Below are 23,073 nucleotides of genomic sequence, written 5' to 3' on the forward strand. Positions count from 1 at the left end.
CCTTAAGTTAGTGAATCCTTAAAGACAGGTTTATATTGATGCTAATTTTTAAAATTCTACTAAGGGTAAATTATGGCATAAATAATCCAAAAATTATTGATTCTATATTTGATCTGTTTTAGCCTAGTAGATTCTTATATGGTAACTCATAACACTACTCTCTGAAAAATGACAAGACACCATGAAATCCTAGGATGGTGATAGAAACTGGCCATTGTCATTTCTCTTCTACTGCTGAACTCCCTCTCTGCCCTCCATTCCTCCCTGCACTGAACAGAATCCTTTCTGTATCTACATAAGTTGAATTGCTTCCCTCTACACAACTGCTACTATTTTAATTTGGTTGTTGTTGGTTGGAAATGTGGAAGGAGGAGGGAAGTGGAGGGAGGGAGAAGCCCTGAGCAAAGGTGGGTTAGTATAATAGATTTCAGTGAGTTACGCCTGAGAGTAAGAATGACAATCAGTGTTCTTTTCGTTTATAAAGAATTCTATCTAAGTCCAATTGAAACTGTCAACAACTTAAAAATAAGGCTGACCTTAGTTTAAATAGAATTACCTTGTAAGAAACAGGATTCGTGACTTCTAATTGCAAAGTTTATTTTCATACTGTTTAAAACAAGCTCATTTATTCCTCACGTATTTAATTATTTTGTTCAGTGGGGATTGCTAGCTGGTAGCTAAAAAGACAGTGTGTTTGGGACCATCACTGTAGTGAGAGTCACTAGAAAGGAAGTTCTGGTTGGACATGCACAGAATACATTAGGAACAGAGTACCTGTGACTGTTAAGAGAGTATTAGAATATTGAATTATCAAACAGACTCAGTTGTTTTTAATTCAAAAGATCATACGTACATTCTCCAATAATATCTTTAAATGAAGGATTGCTAAGTAGAAAATAGTATAAAGCTTAAAGTAAATGATTGTATCATTCCTTGAAAATATTTTGCTTTGTTAATAAGAATGAGATATACACAGTGGCATTAATTTAGATAATTCTTGAATACCATCATCTTCAGACAGTTCTTGTGTGCATAACTTGCCTCAACTACTACATTTTATAAGTTTAAAATACCTTGTGTAATAGAAACATGAGAAAAAATAGTTGCGTAAGTTTTGGTATATGTGTATGTATCTTCTTAAAATGCATTTCTGTCTGTGAAAAAGTGGAATAAAATGTACAAATTGAACATTTCAGTGTTAGGTTACTATACAGTGTTAGGTTACTATACTATCATAGAGGCTTTAATTCATGGTTCTATGATTCTTCTTACATTTAAGTCTTCATGCTCCTAATAAAAGTTTAGTTTTCAATAAGATAAAATAGAATGTTGGATCCAATAATACCTAATCTGACCTCTAAATTTTTTTAAGTTATTAATAGCTTTAAGTCGACTTATATTTTACTTATGTGATTTTACGTACTGCTAATGTCCTAACTTAATTTTTGGAAATAATAGACCCATATCAATATCTATAAGTTATTTACCTTATGGTTTCCCATGGTGTCAGTTTTTACCTGTATATAAATCTCTCTTTCACTTTGGAGGAATGTGTGAATCACAAAGGTAGGACTATGAGGATGCCTGGAGCATTTAGACCACACTTGATGTGTACTTGAAGTGTCCATGAGTAGCCTGCAGTCCTGGAACACTGGCCCGTGACAAAAGGATAAATCTCTACTTTTGTCTTGTTTCATGTTTTAATATGGAAATACCTTAGAAGACCAGTACCTTAACGTACATAATACTTTGTGCTACTACAAATTTCTGTTTTGATATTCTATTAGTTTGCTAGGTCTGCCATAACAAAATACCAGAGACTGGGTGACTTAAATAATAAAATATTTTTTTCTCATAGTTCTGGAGTCCACAATTCCAAGATCAAGGTATCGATTAGGTTTGGTTTCTTCTGAGTCTTTAGAATTTATTACCTTGTAGATGGCCACCTTCGCTGTGTCTTCACATGGTAATCCCTCATTCTGTGTGATTCTGTGTTTAATCTTCTCTTCTTGGAAGGATACCAGTCATATTGGATGAAGGCCCACTGATATGGCCTCATTTTACTATACTTACCTCTTTAAAGGCCTTATCCTAACACAGTGACATTTTGATGTTCTGGGGTTAAAACGGCAACATATACATTTTGAGGGGACACAATTCAACCTATGACAGATATCAAATCGTTAGCACAATAGTTTTCCAAGAAATGACTTCTTTTCTAGTTGATGTTTTTATGCTAAATTTTTAGAAAAACTGGTTAGATTTGTATATATTGAAGGCTTATATACATCTTTTTTATTTTATCCAAGTAACTTTAGACTTTTCTGTATAAACTCTTAGGTGTACTTCTCAGATATACGTGATACATTCAGTATCATTTGAGTGCTCATGTGTATTTTCTGTATCTTCATTTTTACCCATATTAGATATGTTTCTTCATGGTACCCAACTTTATATAGATAGATGATCAAATATTTAGAGACATACAAATTCCTTCCAGTGAATGTTATATATATGCATATACATATACAGTATACCAATATACATACATGTATGTACATATATATACCATTATTTTGTATTAGTTTATTTGTAGTTATATACACACTTTGAATTGAATAGTACTCTAATTTATATTTGTGATTCTTTGACTTCTTGATTGTTGAAAGCATCCCTTTTGATATATACCGTGTTCTTTTCCAGTTTCCCAGTAAGTTCGTAATGAAGCATAGTAGTTTTTAAACTACTGTTCCTTTATATGTAACCTGTTGCCAGGCTGGTTCTAAGTCCTTTACAAATAGTAATTCATTAATCCTCATTTCTACCCTGTGAAATAAGGTCTGTTATTCTATTTTACTTTTGAGAAAGCAGAGACACAAAAGGTAAGTTAATTGTCCAAGGTCACTAAGCTACTAAGTGATAGAGCTGAGATTAGAACTCAGTCCATCTGACTTCAGAGTCAATGCTTTCATTCATTACACTCTGAAATTAAAAAAAAAAGTTTAACAAACTTAGATAGGAAAGCTCTAACCATGATGGATTCTTACCATTGTGACATTTTTGACATACATGTTTTACTCCAGATTTGAGGTCATGCTGCAGATATAGTAGAAATGGAAAATGCTAGAGGCCCTGGGTTTTGATCACTCTTTGTGCATTAACTTCTTATGGGACTCTACTGAGGAAATAACTTCTCCAGAGGTTGAAAGCAGGCATACCTTTCTACCCACTCCATAGGATTTTTAAGGATCAAATGAAGTGGGTCTGAGATTTAGAGATTCTAGAAAAAGTATATATCAAGCTGGTGTTGTTTTATTTACTGTAATTCAGTAATCCTTCAACTATCCATAAGCCAGAGTTATAGCATTTTCAGTCACCTAAAATAACAGCCTTAAGTCTAAAAACAACTACCTTAAAATCCACTTAATTTATTCCACTGAAGATATTGTCAGGCTTCATTTACTGCCCGTTGTCTTTTATTTTAAGTACCACTCTAGTAAGTCTATTTGTTTAACTTCTGAGCTGAAAATATCTCAAAAGTAGAGAATGAGAAGTAGGCATATTAAGGGGCAGGATGATTGTTTTCAGTCAGGAATATGGGAAGAGCAAGAAATGTCGACCAACAGACCAATAGAGCAACAGAGAAAAAGAAAATATTAAAATGTTAAGGTAAAAACACAAAATTAGAAAAACAGCACTCTGGGACCATTTAGAGTAGGGGTAAGTTGCCATTTATATCATAATAGTTCCAAAAGACATGACTATATAATGATATAGTGATACTATAATACAGCAATATAATATATATAATTAATACAGTGATTATAATATATAGCTATATAGAAGTATCTCTATTAGCTTAATGTAATTATAGATGTTCATATTTCTAAGTGAGTGAACAATCATTCCAGAGAGAATTTAAGATTAATAATTAAAGCAAAAGCTTCAATTATCTGCTAAATTCACTAGTGTGGAATATCTTATTCTGGCAATGCACATCATATATGCTGGAAATTTAGATTGCATTAACACAAACATTTAATCAAAATTTTTAAAATTCAGTCTACTTGCCATGTTAAGGTTTTTAAGCCTAAGTTTTTAAGAAATTTATATATTTAATGTAAAAGTTAAAATTATTTCAAAAATTTTATTCACATATTCTATACCAATAAGATATTTAAAGTCTGTCTAATGAATTTGACTTGTATTTAAATGGTGTGAGCAATGGTTTCATGATTAATGGTTTCATCTTTACAGATTTACAATTTTTTTTAGCAGGAGTCAGTCAAACCTGGGAATAGCTAACAGAAACAATTGATTGTAGTTACAAAGAAAGATTAGCAAAATAACTATTCCAAATATATTTAAAGCTATCATATTTTATTCTATTTATATCAAGTTAATACTTCTAAATTTTAACAAGTAACTTAATGTATGTTATTACTGTCTTGTAGGTGGAGAAACTATAATATCAGACACACTAGGCAATGTGTCAGATTACTTATTTACTTAGCACTTGAGTCAAAATTGAAAGTTAGGGTTCCTGATACACTAGTACCTCTGGCTCTTGGGCTGTGCGTTAACAAATACCACAAAGCTGTTCTGCTTTGAAAAACTCATGTTTATGCGTGAATATTTTAATAATAAATAGTATGATCAATAAATTCAAGTAAGGAAGTATTTAGTATCCCTAAGATTCCTTATCAGTTATCTATTACTGTCTAACAAACTATCTTAAAATGTAGCAGCTCAAAACAATGGCAGTTTATTAATTCTTATGATCCAGTGGGTTGACTGGGCAGTTCTTTTACTTCTCTCTTTTGAGTTCTCTGGTATGCCTGCATTCTTTTAATTCAAGGATTAACCTGGACTGCAAGTTCCAAGATAGCCTCACTCACAGCCTGGGAGTTGGTCTGCAGGCTGTCTGCTGGGATACCCCAGTACTCCTCCATGGCCTTTCCTCTGTCTTCCCTGCAAGGTGATCCCAGGCAGCATTCCAAGAGCCAAAGGTTTAGCTGCAAGGGTTTAGGCCCAGCAGCTGGTACTTGCATAATGTCATTTCTGCCATATTTGCCTTGGTCAAAGCAAATCACAGGCCAGACCAGACCAGGCTCAAAGGTTTAGAAGATGGATCCCTCTTGATGGGAGGAGCAGCAAAGTATCTGTGACCACATTTAGTCTGTTATAACAGGTTCTTAGTAAATCAAGCTTTCATTTCACGTGATCTTGTTAGCCTATCAAAATACTAAATTAATCACATGCACATTTACATTTTACAGAGATAGTCCTTATTCCTCAGAAAGTACTTTGGGTGTGTACTTTTTGTAATTGTTATATGATGGCATTCTTTTGTGGTTTTGGTGTGTTATATGAAAATTTAGTATACCATAGTACTTCTGTTAAAACATATAAAATAAACCATTTAAAAATATTAAAATATACAAGTATATTAAAATGCCCTTCTGGGGCGCCTGGGTGGCTCAGTCGGTTAGGCGTCCGACTTCGGCTCGGGTCACGGTCTCGCGGTCCGTGAGTTCGAGCCCCGCGTCGGGCTCTGGGCTGATGGCTCAGAGCCTGGAGCCTGCTTCTGATTCTGTGTCTCCCTCTCTCTCTGCCCCTCCCCCGTTCATGCTCTGTCTCTCTCTGTCTCAAAAATAAATAAAACGTTAAAAAAAATTTTTTTTTTAAAAATAAAAAAATAAAATGCCCTTCTTAATTATAATCATATTTATTTCAATATTATTACTCTTCATGAGAATGGCATTTATTTTGATGCTGCATTTGACCAAAAATTGAAAAGTTTATTTGATTTTATATGTGTTTTTAATCTAGAATGCAACTAATGAGCTCACTAAACAGTCCTCAAATGTGAAGTCTCTGAAATTTGAACTCCTAGCAAAAGAAGAACACATAAAGGAAATGCATGAAAAGTATGTTCTTAATATTTTTATCCATTGTATTTGGTGCCACCTAGTGGTAGTTAACTCTATTAAACATTGCACGCAAGAAACAAAACCCCATGTTAAAAATTAGCTTTTCCTTCCTTCATGTTTAAGCCTCAATAAGATGAAAGTTCAAGGAATATTATCTATAAGCATAGTTGATGACAAGCTATGTAATATTTTTTAATTAGAGTAAGAATATTTAAAGTTATATTTTCCTTCTTAGAAGTAAACATTTAATTTTGAATGTATATAAATTAACGACCTAAAGACTACGAACAAAACACTTCTGAATGTGGTAATTCTTTGACCAAAATTATATATGTAGGTTGATCTCAAATTGGATTTAATGCCTAAGCTTATAAAGCTAAGGTGGAAGAAAAGGAAAGTTTTTGTTGGTCTCTAAAATAAATGGAAGATTACAAAAGTTTGTATTGTATGTGTTGTTGTTGTTTTTTAACAAAAAGGGGTTTAAAATGTCCTATCTCACTGAATCAAAATGATTTTCTCTGTATATTTAATAGATGTATGAGAGCTTAGGGGGTGATAACATGTTTAGGTGGAATGCCAGTCTGTCCCTGATAATTTGAGAATATATACGTATGTATTAGCAAAATAACGCAGATACATATATACTACATTTTAAGTGAAGATCACTTAGAAGTGATATTAACAGATGAAACTACTGACAAAAATATTGGTTAATTTTGTAGACAAAGTATCTTCAAGTTTATTTATTAGCATAAGAGGCAGTCTTATTTACTATCTAATAGTGAGGGCCCTAGAGAAATAGTCTTTGAATCCTAGTTCCTCTACCTGCCAGCTCTGTATCTCAGTTTAATAGTATTAGCTTGTAAAATTCTTGTGAAGATTAAGAGAGAGCGTGTAAAGTACTTGTAACAGAGACTGGCACCTAATGAGCACTCAGTAAATGTTACCTGTTACGATTTAGTAGGCACAGTAATAGTTGTTACTGCAGCTACCATTTCATATCTGTCATCAACTTAAGCTAAACTGATATGTCAGTTCAATCGTACATGATATTAAATTAGAAGATACCATGCCTAATTTTAGTGTTTTTGTATCATAAGATTTTACATTTGTTTGTTTATTAAAATACAGAATTATTTTCTATCAGTGCTATGCTTTTTAATGATCTCTGAATATCAGTTTGATTTTTCTGAGCAATGCAATAATATAATTTAAATATAATTATTTTATTTTATTTTTTTATCTTTTATTTTGAGAGAGAGTGCAAGCAGGGAAGGAGCAGAGAGAGAGAGGGAGAGAGAGAATCCCAGGCAGGCTCCCAGTGCAGAGCCCAACACCGGGCTGATCGTCACAAACATGAGATCACAACCCAAGCCAAAATAGTCAGATGCTCAACCAAGTGAGCCACCCAGGCACCCCTAAATATAATAATTTTAATTTTTCATAAATTTTGTCAGTCTTTCTCAGTTCTTCTACTTTTATGCCTTCATGCATATATATTATACTGTAATTACCAGTCACAACTGGATTTTAGATTTTATAAGTATACAGAGTATGAATAGATCAGTACTCCATCTCATGCAAATATCTTATTAATTTGCAATTAATATCAGTTAGCATTTAAAAATTAAGTATTTTCTAGCTCTCTTATAAAATATCTTTTTTCCCCTTCAAGGATATCTCGAATGGAGAGGGATATAACCATGAAAAGACATTTGATAGAGGACTTGAAATTTCGACAGAAAGTAAATTTGGAAAGTAATGAGAGTATTAATGAAATGTTAGAAAATCTTGAAAAAAAGGTATCAATTTTTATGTTCTCTGACACTAGAAAATACCACTTTTCTCTTACCTTCTTAACTTGAATATTCAGTCTTAATAAATTCCTAGAAAATATTCATAGAATACATGTCTGCTGTTACATAATTACATTGTTTGATCTGAAAGTACGTTGTTTTAAAATTCAAAACTCTAAAATGTCATACATAATATAGTCACACGTTCTCTTTGTATTTGTAAACATGCCATGAGAGGATAATCACGTCTAATTTTTAAAACTTTCAATGTTTCTGGGTATATAATTACATTTTATTCAACATTTTAAAGTTGAATTTATACAATTTATAAATTATTTATTTGCTTTATTTAATTTACTAACATTTATGATAGAATCAAGCATATATTTTTAAGTGAAAAAGGTAATAACCAATAACTACCAGAAGCTCTTTAAAAAGTGTACTTACCACAGTTTTTTAAAAGTGTACTTTTTCCTTTGATACACTTAATTCAGTATACTTAGGAAGAGAGCTTTATTTAACATAGTTATATATCTGGCCCCAAAGTAGAAATCAGCAATTTGCTGACTAAGAGATATTTAAAAAAAAAAAAAAAAAAAAAAAGGTGCTATTTGCACAACTCCTAAAGCAGCTTGTGCTCTGGCATTCACTAAATGTTATCCACTCCAGAGAGAGCATCTCCCTTACTTTTCTTGTTGGAGATAAAAATGTAAGTATCTCTTAGCTCAAATGGATTTAAGAAAGAAAATTTTACATGAGCAAGACAAATGCATGTGGATTTTCTTTCTCTTTCTCTTCCCACACACCCACATAAATTATAATTACTTCCTATAGGTTTTTTCAGTGTTATCACTGAAATTTTGCTGATTTTTAAACTTTAATAATCATTTCAGATATAGTCTTAGAATCTGTGTATAAGTAATTATATCTTTAGTGGCATTAAATGAAAAAAGAAAAACTGTTCTTTCAAATGTATAATAACTATGTTACATTATTATTTAATTTTATCCTAAAAAGTACATGTTATATTGGAGATAGAACTGAAAGTTATCCATGACTTACTTAAGAATTCAAGACAACCAATCCCCTGCTTAAGGAGGTTAAGGTTAGTAATTAAAGGAAACATAGTTAAAATTAGTATTGTATTCATACATTTTTTGTGCATTTTTCATTTTGCTATTGATTTAAGGATTTTAGTCTCATTCATAGTGAGTTCTCCAAATCTAATTTACTTGAATTTGATATCATTTATATTTTTTGCTCTTATTATTTAAATGTGATATCATTTATGAGAAAATAAATGAAATTAGACTTATTCATGAATCATTTGGTTTCTGTTGAAACAAATAGAGTATATTCCTAGAATGGCTTTACCAATAATAGTTATCGTTATGCTTTTAATGTAGGTGAAGACACTAACTGAAGAGTGTTCCAACAGGAAGGTGTCAATTGATTCACTAAAACAGAGACTCAGTGTTGCTGTAAAGGAGAAGTCACAGTTTGAACAGATGTATCAAAAAACTAAAGAGGAATTAGAAAAAAAGGTATGCTTTTCAGACATGTTAGCTTAGAAATGGAATATAGCCATATCTTTTTCATTTTTAAAACTGTAATTTTTTTCTGCCCAAAATTACTATGAACAAAACTGCTCAAACCTCTACATGAAACACTAAGCATTTGTTTAACATTAAAGGTAATGCTATATTAGAGAAACAGATTTTGTATCTGAATAATTTTTTTTTCATTTTTTTAATGTTTATTTTTGAGAGAGAGAGAAGGCACACACAAGCAAGGGAGGGGCAGAGAGAGAGGGAGAGAAAGGATCTGAAGAGGGCTCTATGCTGACAGCAGAGAGCCTGATGTGGGGCTCAACCTCACAAACCATGAGATCATGACCTGAGCCAAAGTTGCACGCTTAACTGACTGAGTCACCCAGGTGCTCCTTGATAATGTCTTTTAAATGAACACTACTATTAAGAACTGGCAAAAGTGGATATAAATTTTTTAGATCCACCTAAACTTATAAACTAATTAAATATTTCCATTGACATATGAGATATTTTGGTCTAAAATAGCTTCCATGTCTTTAATGATTTATAATTTTTTAAAAACAAACTAATTTTGATGATAAATATATGAGAATATGTGCTCACCATATTTTATTGAAAATAAACAAAACAACCATCAATTTAACCCAAATAAAAACAAACACATACGTAAAAAGAATCATGAAGTCATTTCTTTATCTAACATGAATAACTAAATCTTCTAAATATGTTTATGAATTATTTTTTATTCTGTGATTACCGGTCTTTTGCAGGATGTCAAGCTTGGTCTCCTAGTATCAAAAATAAGTGAGACCGAATCTGCAATGGCAGAAATTGAAACAGCAGCATCCAAGCATCTTCAAGGATTAGCACTGAAAAGTGAGCAGGCCCTAGAAGGTGCACAAAAGAAGTTGCTCTTAGCCAATGAGAAAGTGGAGGAGTTCACCATCTTTGTGAAGGTTTGAATTAATTGCAGTTTACTAACTCGTGCTTTAGTTCAGGCAGAGTGGCGGCCTACTTGAGATGATTTGGGATACTTTGTGATTTCTTTCTGCTTTCTGAAAACCATAAAACATCTTCTACCTTACTCTCCACATTGTTCAATTTTTGTCTATAACAGATCTGGTTTTATAGCTTGAGCTTAAAATTTTCTACCCTGTTTTTAATATTCTTTTCTTAATGTTAGTTCAGTTATGAAATTGCAGTAATCACATAATCAAGACAGATTCTAAGATGAAATAATTAAGTCATTTCCATTCTACTCTCCTTTTGAAAATCCAGCAGGAACAATCAAAAACTTGTCCCAGGTTTATTGAAGCTCAGAGACACCTCAACCCCAGTCCATAGCCTGTCATACATGGAATGGGTAAAGGAATGGTAAATGACTTAGCAGAAAAAAAGGAAGACAAACCTAAGTGCCCGCAAAGGCTGTACTCTCTAGAAATTATCTGACAGCTGAAGAATCCCCAGAAAGGCTCAGTAATTGGCTATAAGGAACCACTGAGGGTGACGGAGAAGGGAAGGATACAGGTGGTTTGTTTGAAAGTTTTTATAAGAAGCTTTTAGGCCTGTGGTCTGTAGTTTTGCCCCATACGTTTGGACAGAGCTCTTCCCTTAACTCTTCTGTGAGAGCTGAGGAAGAGCAGCTTTGGTTTCAGAGACACCAGGCACTGAGGACCAGGAATCTGGTGATTGCTCTGCTGCTTCAGTCCCACTATAAGTCATTTACACCTCTATGTGGTGCCTTTTCTTCTGCCTTGTATTGTAGCTAGGAAAGGAATCCATCGCCACTAGAGAGATTATGAGTCTTTTAAAGTCAAAGACAATGTTTTATCAATTTCCACCTTCACAACATCTGCCTGGTGCCTTGCAAAATAGTTGGCATGTGGTAAGTAATGATCACTACCTAATCAAGTTAAATTTCCATTAGAAATGTAAGATTTCTTTTAAAGTTTATCTTTATTTTGAGAGAGAAGGAAAGCAAGTGGAGGAGGGAAAGAGAGAGAGGGAGACAGAATCCCAAGCAAGTTCTGCACTGTCAGCATAGAGCCCAATGCGGGGCTCGAACTGACAAACCATGAGATCATGGCCTGAGTTGAAATCAAGAGCTGGACACCCAACTGATCGAGCTACCCAGGTGCCCCAGAAATGTGAGATTTTAATGATAGTTCTTTGGCCTTTAAAAATAATCACCAAAATAGTTTGATTACAGTGGGAAAGCGACTCTTTCTCTCTTTTCTCCTGTAACCACACTGTTCTTTTTTCTTTTTTTTTTTTAACAATTTTTGATGAGATTAAGTTCTCATGCCATTGTGTCCTTCAGAAGGCATGCATGATTAAAAACTGGCATGTCATATACTACAAAGCTGTAGTAATCAGTATGATACTGGCACATAAATAGAGACATATATCAATAGAATAGAGAGCCCAGAAATAAACCCATGATCATATGGCCAATTAATCTTCAACAAAGGAGGCAAGACTAGGCAGTGGGAAAGACAGTCTCTTCAATAAATGGTGCTGGAACAACAGGATAGCTACATGCAAAGGAATAAAACTGGTCCACTTTTTACATCATACACAAAAATAAAATCAAAATGGATTGAAGAGCTAAATGTAAGATATGAAACCATAAAAATCCTAGAAGAGAGCACAGGCAATAATTTCTCTGACATTGGCCATAGAAACATTTTTCTAGGTATGTCTCGTGACTCAAGGGAAATAAAAGTAAAAATAAACTGTCGAAACTACATCAAAATAAAAAGCTTCTGCACAGTGAAGGAAACCATCAACAAAACTAAAAGATAGCCTACTGAATGGGAGAAGATACTTGCAAATGATATATCTGCATTTAGTTAGTATCCAAAAGAGTTAGTATCCAAAATATATAAAGAATTTATACAACTCAACACACAAGAAAACAAGTAACCCAATTAAAAAATGGGCAGAAGACATGAACAGACATTTCTCCAAAGAAGATATCCAGATGGCCACCACATTAAAACATGCTCAGTATCACTCATCATCAGCGAAATGCAAATCAAAACCACAGTGTGATATCACCTCTCACCTGTCAGAATGGCTAAAATCAATAATAAGAAACAACAAGTTTTGGTGAGGGTGTGGACAAAAGGAACCCTCACACACCATTAGTGGGAATGCAAACTGGTGCAGCCACTGTGGAAGGCAGTATGGAAGTTCCTCAAAAAATTAAAAATAGAATTATCATATAACCCAGGAATTCCACTACTGGGTATTCACTCAAAGAATATGAAAAACTAGTTTGAAAAGATATATGGACCCCTATGCTTATTGCAGCATTATTTATAATAATCAAATTATAGAAGCAACCCAAGTGCCCCATCAGTGGATGAATGGATAAAGAAAATGTGGTATATAGATGTACAATGAAGTATTACTCAGCCATATAAAAGAATAAGATCTTGCATTTGCAACAACATGGATGGACCTAGAGAGTATATTGCTAGGTGAGCAAAGTCAGAGAAAGATAAATACCATATTATTTCACTCATGTGTAATTTGAAAAACAAAACAAATGAACCAAGAAAAAAGAGACAAAAAAACAAGGTTCCTAACTTGGAGAACAAACTGATGATTACTAGGCAAGAGGTGGGTGGGGGGATGGATGAAATAAGTATAGGGATAAGCGTCTGACTTCAGCTCAGGCACAGTTCATGTGTTTGAGCTCCGCATCAGGCTTTGTGCTGAGAGCTTGGAGCCTAGAGCCTGCTTCAGATTTTGTGTGTCTCTGTCTCTGCCTGTCCCCTGCTTGTGCTGTGGCTCTCCTCTCTCTTTCTCTCGAAAATAAATAAACATAAAAATGTTTTTAAAAAATTTAAAGGAACTGACATAGCATAGCCCTAGAAATTTACTTAAATATATATTTTCAATTTATGGAATCTTTATAAAAGGAAAATTTTAACTATACAATAAAATAATAATGCTACTTCCTGTCTCCTTCCCCTAATAACCCCACTATTATTTGTATTCTTTATTCCTCTAAAAATTGGCTCTTAAAATTTTTTTTAATTTATTTTTTATTTTTTTATTTACTTTTTAATTTACATCCAAGTTCATTAGCATACAGTGCAATAATGATTTCAGAGTAGAATTCAGTGATTCATCCCCTACATATAACACCCAGTGCTCATCCAACAAGTGTCCTCCTTACCCCTTGCCCATTTAGCCTATCCCTCTACCCACAACCCTTCCAGCAACCCTCAGTTTGTTCTCTATACTTAAGAGTCTCTTGTATTTTGTCCCCCTCCATATTTTTATAGTTTTTGCTTCCCTTCCATTATGTTCATCTGTTTTGTATCTTAAATTCCACATATGAGTGAAGTCATATGATACTTGTCTTTCTCTGATGAATTTCGCTTAGCATAATACACTCTACTTCCATCCGTGTTGGTGCAAATGTCAAGATTTTGTCCTTTTTGATTGCCAAGTAATACTCCATTGTATAGTATACCACATCTTCTTTACCCATTCAGTCGTTGATGGACATTTGGGCTCTTTCCATACTTTGGCTATTGTCGATAGTACTCCTATAAACATTGGGGTGCATGTGCCCCTTCGAAACAACACACCTGTATCCTTTGGATAAATACCTAGTAGTGCAGTTGCTGTGTCATAAGGTAGTTCTATTTTTAATTTTTTGAGGAACTTCCATACTGTTTTCCAGAGTGGCTGCACAGTTTGCATCCCTACCAGCAGTGCAAAAGTGTTCCTCTTACCTCTGTCATTGTCTGAGTTGTTAATTTTAGCCAATTTGACAGGTTTCTCATTGTGGTTTTGATTTGTATTTCCCTGATGATGAGTGATGTTGAGCATTTTTTCATTGTGTCTCTTAGTGATCTGGATGGATGTCTTCTTTGGAAAAGTGTCTATTCATGTCTTTTGTCTATTTCCTCACTGGATTATTTGTTTTTGGGTGTTGAGTTTGATAAGTTCTTTATAGGTTTTGGATACTAACCCTTTATCTGATATGTCACTTGCAAATATCTTCTCCCAATCCATCGGTTACCTTTTAGTTTTACTGATTGTTTTCTTTGCTGTACAGAAGCATTTTTTTTTTGATGGGGTTCCAATAGTTCATTTTTGCTTTTGTTTCCCTTGCCCCGGAAGACATGTTGAGTAAGAAGTTACTGTGGCTGAGGTCAAAGAGGTTTTTGCCTGCTTTCTCCTCTAGGATTTTGATGTCTTCCTGTCTTACGTTTAGGCCTTTCATCCATTTTGAGTTTATTTTTGTGTATGGTGTAAGAAAGTGGTCCAGCTTCATTCTTCCACATGTTGCTGTCCAGTTTTCCCAACCACATTTGCTGAAGAGACTGTCTTTATTCCATTGAATATTCTTTCCTGCTTTGTCAAAGATTAATTGGCCATATGTCTGTGGGTCCATTTCAGCATTCTCTATTCTGTTCCATTGATTTGTGCATCTGTTTTTGTACCAGTACCATAGTGTCTTGATGATTACAGCTTTGTAATACAGCTTGAAGTCTGGAATTGTGATGCCTCCAGCTTTGGTTTTCTTTTTCAGGACTGCTTTGGCTCTTCGGGATTTTTTCTGGTTCCATACAGATTTTAGGTTTATTTTTTCTAGCTCTGTGAAGAATGCTGGTGTTATTTTGATAGGGATTTCTTTGACTATGTAGATTGCTTTGGATAGTATCGACTTTGTAACAATTTGTTTTTCCAATCCATGAGCATGGAATATTTTTCCCTTTTTTTGTGTGTCTCCTTCAGTTTCTTTTATGAAATTTCTATAGTTTTCAGTGTATAGATTTTTCACCTTTTTGGTTAGGTTTATTCCTAGGTGTTTTATGGTTTTTAGTCCAGTTGTGATGGGATCAAGTCCTTGATTTCTTTCTGCTGCTTCATTATTGGTGTATAGGAATGTGACCAATTTCTGTGCATTGATTTTATATCCTGCACCATTGCTAAATGCATGAATCAGTTCTAGAAGTTTTTTGGTGGAATCTTTTGGCTTTTCCATATGGAGTATCATGTCATCTGCGAACAGTGAAAGTTTGACTTCCTCCTTGCCAGTTTGGATGCCTTTTACTTCTTTGTGTTGTCTGATTGCTGAGACTAGGACTTCCAATACTAGGTTGAATAACAGTGGTGAGAGTGGACATCCCTGCCGTGTTCCTGACCTTAGGGGGAAAGCTCTGAATTTTTTCCCATTGAGAATGATATTAGCGGTGGGTCTTTTGTTTATGGCTTTTATGATCTTGAGGTATGATCCTTTATCCCTAGATTCCTGAGGACTTTTATCAAGAAAGGATGCTGTATTTTGTCAAATACTTTATCTGTGTCTATTGAGAGGATTATGTGGTTCATATTCTTTCTTAATGTGATTTATCACATTGATTGATTTATGGATATTGAAGTAGCCCTGCATCCCAGGTATAAATCCCACTTGATCATGGTGAATAATTCTTTTAATGTTATGTTGGATTTGGTTGGCTAGTGTCTTGCTGAGAATTTTTGCATCCATGTTCATCAGGGAAATTGGTCTGTAGTTCTCCTTTTTTTAGTGGGGTCTTTGTCTGCTTTTGGAATCAAGGTAGTTCTGGCCGCATAGAATGAGTTTGGAAGTTTTCCTTCCCTTTCTATTTTTGGAACAGCTTCAAAAGAATAGGTGCTAACACTTCTTTAAATGTTTGGTAGAATTCCCCTGGAAAGCCGTCGGCCCTGGACTCTTATTTTTTGAGAGATTTTGATTACTAATTCAAATTCTTTACTGGTTATGGGTCTGTTCAAATTTTCTATATCCTCCTGTTTCAGTTTATGTAGTTTATATGTTTCTAATAATTTGTCCATTTCTTCCAGATTGCCCAATTTATGACATATAACTACTTATAATATTTTCTTATTATTGTTTTTATTTCTGCAGTGGTGGTTGTGATCTTTCCTCTTTCATTCTTGATTTTATTTATATAGAGCCTTTCTTTTTTCTTTTTGGTCACACATGCTAGGGGTTTATCAGTTTTGTTAATCTTTCAAAGAACTAGCTCCTGGTGTCATTGATCCGTTCTACTGTTTTGTTTTTATTTCGATAGCATTGATTTCTGCTCTAATCTTATTATTTCCTGTCTTCTGCTGGTTTGGGGTTTTATTTGCTGTTCTGTTCCCAGCTCTTTAAGGTGTACGGTTAGGTTGTGTATCTGAGACCTTTCTTCCCTCTTTAGGAAGGCCTGGGTTGCTATTTACTTCCCTCTTATGACTGCCTTTGCTGCATCTCAGAAGTTTTGGGCTATCATGTTATCATTTTCATTGACTTCTATGTACTTTTTAATTTCCTCTTTAATTTCTTGGTTATCCCATTCATTCTTTAGTGGAATATCCTTTAGTCTCCAAGTATTTATCTTTCCACCTTTTTTCTTGTGGTTGATTTCAAGTGTCATAGCGTTATGGTCTGAAAATATGCGCGGTATGATCTTGATCTTTTTGTACTTGTTGAGGGCTGATTTGTGTCCCACTATGTGATCTATTCTGGAGAATGTTACATGTGCACTGGAGAAGAATGTGTATTTTGCTGCTTTAGGATGAAATGTTCTGAATATATCTGTTAAGTCCATCTGGTCCAGTGTGTCATTCAAAGCCATTGTGTCCTTGTTGACTTTTCTGCTTAGATGATCTGTCCATTACTGTAAGTGGGGTGTTGAAGTCCCCTACTATTATGGTATGATTATCAATGAGTTTCTTTATGTTTGTGATTAATTGATTTATATATTTGGGTGTTTCACATTGGGGGCATAAATGTTTACAATTATTAGATCCTCTTGGTGGATAGACCCCTTAATTATGATATAATGCCATTCTTCATCTCTTGTTACAGTCTTTAATTTAAAATCTAGATTGTCTGATTGAAGTATGGGTACTCTGGCTTTCTTTTGGTGACTATTAGTATGATAGATGGTTCTCTACCCCCTTACTTTCAATCTGAAGGTGTCTTTAGGTCTAAAATGGGTCTCTTGTAAACAGCATATAGATAGGTCTTGTTTTCTTATCCATTCTATTATCCTGTGTCTTTTCATTGGAGCGTTTACCCCATTGACATTTACAGTGAGTACTGAAAGATATGAATTTATTGCCATTGTGTTGCCTGTAGAGTTGGAGTTTCTGGTGATGTTCTCTGGTCCTTTCTAGTCTTTGTTGCTTTTGGTCTTGTTTTGTTTTGTTTTGTTTCCTCTTTTCTCCCCTCAGAGAGTTCCCCTTAAAATTTCTTGCAGGGCTGGTTTAATGGTTACCAACTCCTTTAGTTTTTGTTTATCTAGGAAACTTTTAATCTCTCCTACTTTCAATGACAGCCTTGCTGGATAAAGAATTCTTGGCTGCATATTTTTCCAATTCAGCATGTTGAAAATATCCTGCCACTCCTTTCTGGCTTGCCAAGTTTCTGTGGATTGGGTTGCTATGAACCTGATCTGTCTTCCCTTATAGATTAAGGACTTTTTTCCCTTGCTGTTTTCATTATTCTTTCCTTGTCTGTGTATTTTGTGAATTTGACTACGATATGCCTTGTTACTGGTTGGGTTTTTTTTTTAATCTAATGGGAGTTCTCTGCTTCTTGGATTTTGATGTCTGTGTCTTTCCCCAGGTTAGGAAAGTTTTCCACTATGACTTGCTAACATAAAACTTCTACCCCTCTTTCTCTCTCTTCATTTTCTAGGACTCCTATGATTTGGATGTTATTCCTCTCTAATGAGTCACTGAGTTCTCTAATTCTTATATTGTGCTCTTTTGCCTTACTTTCCCTCTTTTTTTTTGCTTCACTATTCTCCATAATTTTGTCTTCTATATCGCTGATTCACTGTTCTGCTTCATCCATCCTTGCCACCGTCAATCCATTTGAGATTCCATCTCAGTTATAGCATTTTTAATTTCATCCTGACTAGATTTTACTTCTTTTATCTCTGCAGAAAGGGATTCTATGCTTTTTTTCAACCCCAGCTAGTATTCTTATTATCGTGATTCTAAATTCTACTTCAGATACCTTGCTTATATCTGTGTTGATTAAGTCCCTGGCTGTCATTTCTTCCTGCCCTTTTTTTGGGGTAAATTTCTTTGTTTTGTCATTTTGGAGGAAGGAAAAGAATTAATAAAATAGAAAATTAAAATTAAAAAATTAAAAACAACAGAAAAATTCTTAGAAGGGAAGCTAGTTCTAGGTGTGTTTTGGTTTGGTTGTTGGAAAAAGCTTGATAGAATAGAGAAAAAAGGGAAGGAAAGGCAAAGGGAAAAAAAAGTAAGAAAATGTTTAAAATTTTAAAAAGATGTATACAGGGGTGCCTGGGTGGCTCAGTTGGTTAAGCGTCTGACTTTGGCTCAGGTCATGATCTCGCAGTTTGTGAGTTTGAGCCCCGCGTCAGGCTCTGTGCGTGTCAGGCTCTGTGCTGACAGCTCAGAGCCTGGAGCCTGCTTTGGATTCTGTGTCTCCCTCTCTCTCTACCCCTCCCCCACTTGTGCTCTGTCTTTCTTGGTCTATCAAAAAACAATAAACGTAAAAAAAATTTTTTAAAGATGTATACAATAGAATAGAATAAAATGAAATGAAGAAAGTAACAGAATTAAGAAAAGTATTAAAAAACTGTAAAAAATGTTTTAATTTAAAAACACAAAATAAATTTTTTTTTCTCTTTCTGTATCCAAGAATAAGAAAAGAAAAAGGAAAGAAAAGACAAAAACCAAAACCAAAAAAACCCAAATAGGACCAGTGAGCAGAATGAAATCCGAATGAAATTACATCCAATTTCCCCTAGAAGTATAACTATACAGCACTTTATAGTCCATACACTAAGCAGGAGGGGAGACTTATGGTGGTCCTCTAAGGGCTGAGCTTGGTTGGTGCAGTTGGGGAGGGCTTGGTGTTACAGGTCTGTTCTCCAGTAGGTGGCACTGCGTAACTTACTGGGGAGGATCATTGTGGCATGCGTGCAGGGGTATGCACATGAGCACAAGTGGTAAAAATGGAGTCACCCAGCTTTCCAGTGTCTGGTATCAGAACTCTGCACTCTCACTAGCCAGCAATCAAGAACCCCTAACTTTGTCTCCGGCTCCCATCCACTCTCTGCTTCTACACTGACTGCGTCCAAGCATCGGCCCACTAGGCAGCACCTCCTTCCTGAATTATATCTCATATGGGGCTGTGTTTCCAAACCCCTCACCTCTGAGAGCCCAGCCTCATGGACCCACTATGCCCCTCTGGGGGAGGGTCTTGTGGAGCAATGGCCAGGTGCCAGCTTCCCCCTGGGAACATCATAGGGTCATGCTGCTGCAGAGGCTCAGTGATTGTGGCTGGGTGCCTGCTTGCCCCAGGAAAAGTTTGTGGGATTGCAAGGTAGCGGAGGTTTAGAAATTATGGTAAAACACAACACGCAGCTGGCACCAGGTTTCACTGCCCCCTGGGATCTTTTTTCCAATCCCAGCAAACATGGCTGTTCTCCAGGATCACTAGGACCTTTGCCTGTGGGGAGGCCCCACAGCCTCTACCAAATGTGCTCCTAGCAAGGGAACCACCTCTCCCCGTGTGGCCCACAGACCCCCTCAGACCTCACTTCCTGCTCCTGGAGATTCACCCTTCCCACCAGAGCATGGCCAGGTATTGACCTGTGGAATTTTCAACACTGCTTCCCCTGTTGATAGAGTCCTAGTGGTACTGAAACCCTCTGCTTTCTCCTCTCTCCCTTTCTTGTTCAGTCACTCTTTCTCTTTCTCTCAGCTTCTTTCAGGGGGAGTGCTTTTCCTGGACTCTCCCTTCTTTCTGAGTCCTCTCTTCACAAAAACAGCTCCCTGCCCTCTGCAGCTTCTGTCTCCCCCAGTTCACCTCTCCACACTGCATACCTGCCAGTTCTGTGGTTCAAGTTATGCAGATTGTTGTGTTAATCCTCAGGTCAATTTTCTAGGTGTGCAAAATGGTTTGGTGCTGATCTAGCTGCATTTCAGGGATGAGAGAAGCTGAGAACTTTCAGGCTGTTCCACCAACTTGGCCCCTCCTGCTTACAAAATTTTATACCACTGTTAGTACCCCATTTAGAACAAATCCCTTACTTTGTTTCTTTGGAAATCATAGATACCTTGGGAGTTTTCTCATTTTAAAAATATCTACAAAATGAATGGAATAAAACACTTTATGTGTTTTATCTCTTTTAACAAAGGTTTCAACTGATATAAAGTCAAACAATAAGCCTTGCCTCAGAGGACCCCAAATGATTGCAGAGTATTAATTTTAATAAACATAATTTACCTTTTCCCGATTTAAAGTGTCATTTCTTCCAAATACTTGTTGAGTAGTCTCACTGTTTAACTTATGAATAGCACTCTCATTGAATATTGTCATTACTCATGATGTAAAACCATTTTTATTATGACTTTTAGTTTCATAAGCCTTTGTTTTCTTGTTTTATATTCACATTAGGGTTTTGTTTGTTGCATTTATAGCCAAGATATAAAATATGAAATATGTAATAGTAAGATTTATTTGAATACAAATTATTATTTTTCCTGAAATATTCTTTGAATGTGTCCTTTTTAAAAAGAGTTGATAACCAGAACTTTTAAAAATAGAAAAATGAATGTTATGACTACATATATGGCTGTTACACACTGAAGTCTATAATAACCTTTGTCATATTGTAATAGGTATACTTCTTCTTCACAGAAAGTAACTTAGCAAAAGTTGTCTTTTAAAAAACAAAGTTTTTATTTTTGTCTAATGATTTGAATGATATTTAATGATAAAGTATCTAATTTTTAACTGTTGAAGAGTGACCTATTAATCCTTCATATTTTTCACCAATTATGTAAAGTATAAATGTCTTAATAGATAAATTCAGGATTTCTATGGTTTCATGTCTTTGTAATTTGAGTAACATTACATAGTAGGAAAATATAAAAGGTATTGATAAGCCATTTTTAGTGCTCTTTCAGAACTTTTCCACTTTATTTCAGTTTGGTATTAGATTAGCTGCATTGGAATCAGGTGATTCTATTACATTTATTTATTTATTTATTTATTTATTTATTTATTCAATATATGAAGTTTATTGTCAAATTGGTTTCCATACAACACCCAGTGCTCATCCCAAAAGGTGCCCTCCTCACTACCCATCACCCACCCTCCCCTCCCTCCCACCCCCCATCAACCTTCAGTTTGTTCTCAGTTTTTAACAGTCTCTTATGCTTTGGCTCTCTCCCACTCTAACCTCTTTTTTTTTTTTTTTTCCTTCCCCTCCCCCATGGGTTTCTGTTAAGTTTCTCAGGATCCACATAAGAGTATATTCCTTTTAAATAAAATGCATAATTTGGGACTCCAAATTTATCAAATCAAAATCTTGGTGGGAGTGGGGCCAATAACCTGAATTTACTGTTAGGTGATTATTATGCATAATACAGTTTTTAAAACGCTGCCTTAAATTGTTTTTATCAATTGAATCTATATAACAGTACATATAGTTTGGTGTTTCATAGAACCCTAATGGTAATTTGAAATTTGTTTTTCTTAACTGTGTTTTAGGGCCAATATGTAGTTAATACTGGCACTACTTATGCTGTTTAATCCACTTTTCTAATAAAAGGCAACCAGCAAACTAATGCCAAACCAGAAACATTGGAAAAGACTGGACATTTGGCTCTGAGAAATGAGATGACTATCATCCTTCACTTCCTTGTGCATATGGCCCTAGGACCAGCTGGAAATACTCAGGAGCCACTATCTGAGGCTACATACCATCAATGACTTCCTAAATCTTTACTGTATTAGATCTAAGCTTTCTAAAAATTTAAAACCTTCTGTAATTTGACCCTTTCTTGCTCTGAATCTAATCTCCTTCTCCTCTTCTTTCCAGCTTTCCCCGTAGTGTGTTCATTCCTGCCTTTGCACAGTTCTCCTTCCCACTGAACATATTGTCATTCATTATCCCCAAAGTACTGGCATGCAATAGGGTTCATTGGGGAACTGATGGAATTGATTTTTTATATCTGGCTCAAGAAAGGTATTAGACACATAATCACTGCTTAGATTGAAAACTCTGTGAAGGCAAGAAGCACATTCCTTAAAGAGCATAAAGAATGGTTCCTACATGGAACATTGTAATGACTAGGACTCATTCTGTACAGAGCTTATCCGGGTGTATCATGTACACCAAAGTAGCTAATGAATATTATTAGTAGTATTAATAACAACAATGTTTGTTCTGGCCCTGTTGTGGAATCTATGTTCCCTTTAGTCTTTTCATTTTTCATAGGGCACACCAGATTATAGAAGAGGTGGAGTGGCCATCTGTTCTAGATCTAGTCTTGAATATGGAATTTTGACCTGGGGTAAAATCAAGTGCTCTGAGCGTGTGGCCTGGATATATGTGGCATAACTGAGGCTTTGAATCCTCCTAGTAACTGAATAAAACCCATAAGGGAAATTCCTAGAAGTATTTGCTCAATTTGATTGAGCCCTGATATAAGTTTGTTAATGTGCTTATATGTGAGAGTCATATGCCAAATTCCATCTTCTCAATGGTTTTTGTTAGCTCTGAAATAAATATCAGCCAAAGAACAACATTTAGCTGGAGGCTTAAATCATTTAATTACCAATATGTGCTTGCTTTGAAAATATTTAGTAAGATGTTTTGGGCATATAAATTTCTTGCTTCTTTAGTGAGAACATTTGTGGAGGACTATAATTTTATTTTTATATGTACAATTGTTAATACTTTGGCACTGGTCTGTTCTCTTAATTATGATTTTTTTCTATTCTTTTTTCTGAGATTTATTGAT

General features: G+C 34.9%; 1 protein-coding gene across 2 annotated transcripts in view; it reads left to right on the forward strand.

Moving 5' to 3' along the window:
- CNTLN (centlein) overlaps positions 1 to 23,073 on the forward strand; it is a 313,278-nt gene that overhangs the window by 258,040 nt on the left and 32,165 nt on the right. For both annotated transcript variants that reach the window (XM_042913157.1, XM_042913158.1), the window contains exons 20-23: positions 5,833 to 5,930; positions 7,609 to 7,735; positions 9,136 to 9,273; positions 10,050 to 10,235. In XM_042913157.1, coding sequence (XP_042769091.1) covers positions 5,833 to 5,930; positions 7,609 to 7,735; positions 9,136 to 9,273; positions 10,050 to 10,235 — 549 coding nt within the window. The remainder of the gene's footprint in view (positions 1 to 5,832; positions 5,931 to 7,608; positions 7,736 to 9,135; positions 9,274 to 10,049; positions 10,236 to 23,073) is intronic.

This window comes from Panthera leo, chromosome D4, assembly GCF_018350215.1.
Source record: "Panthera leo isolate Ple1 chromosome D4, P.leo_Ple1_pat1.1, whole genome shotgun sequence".
Taxonomy (NCBI): domain Eukaryota; kingdom Metazoa; phylum Chordata; class Mammalia; order Carnivora; family Felidae; genus Panthera; species Panthera leo.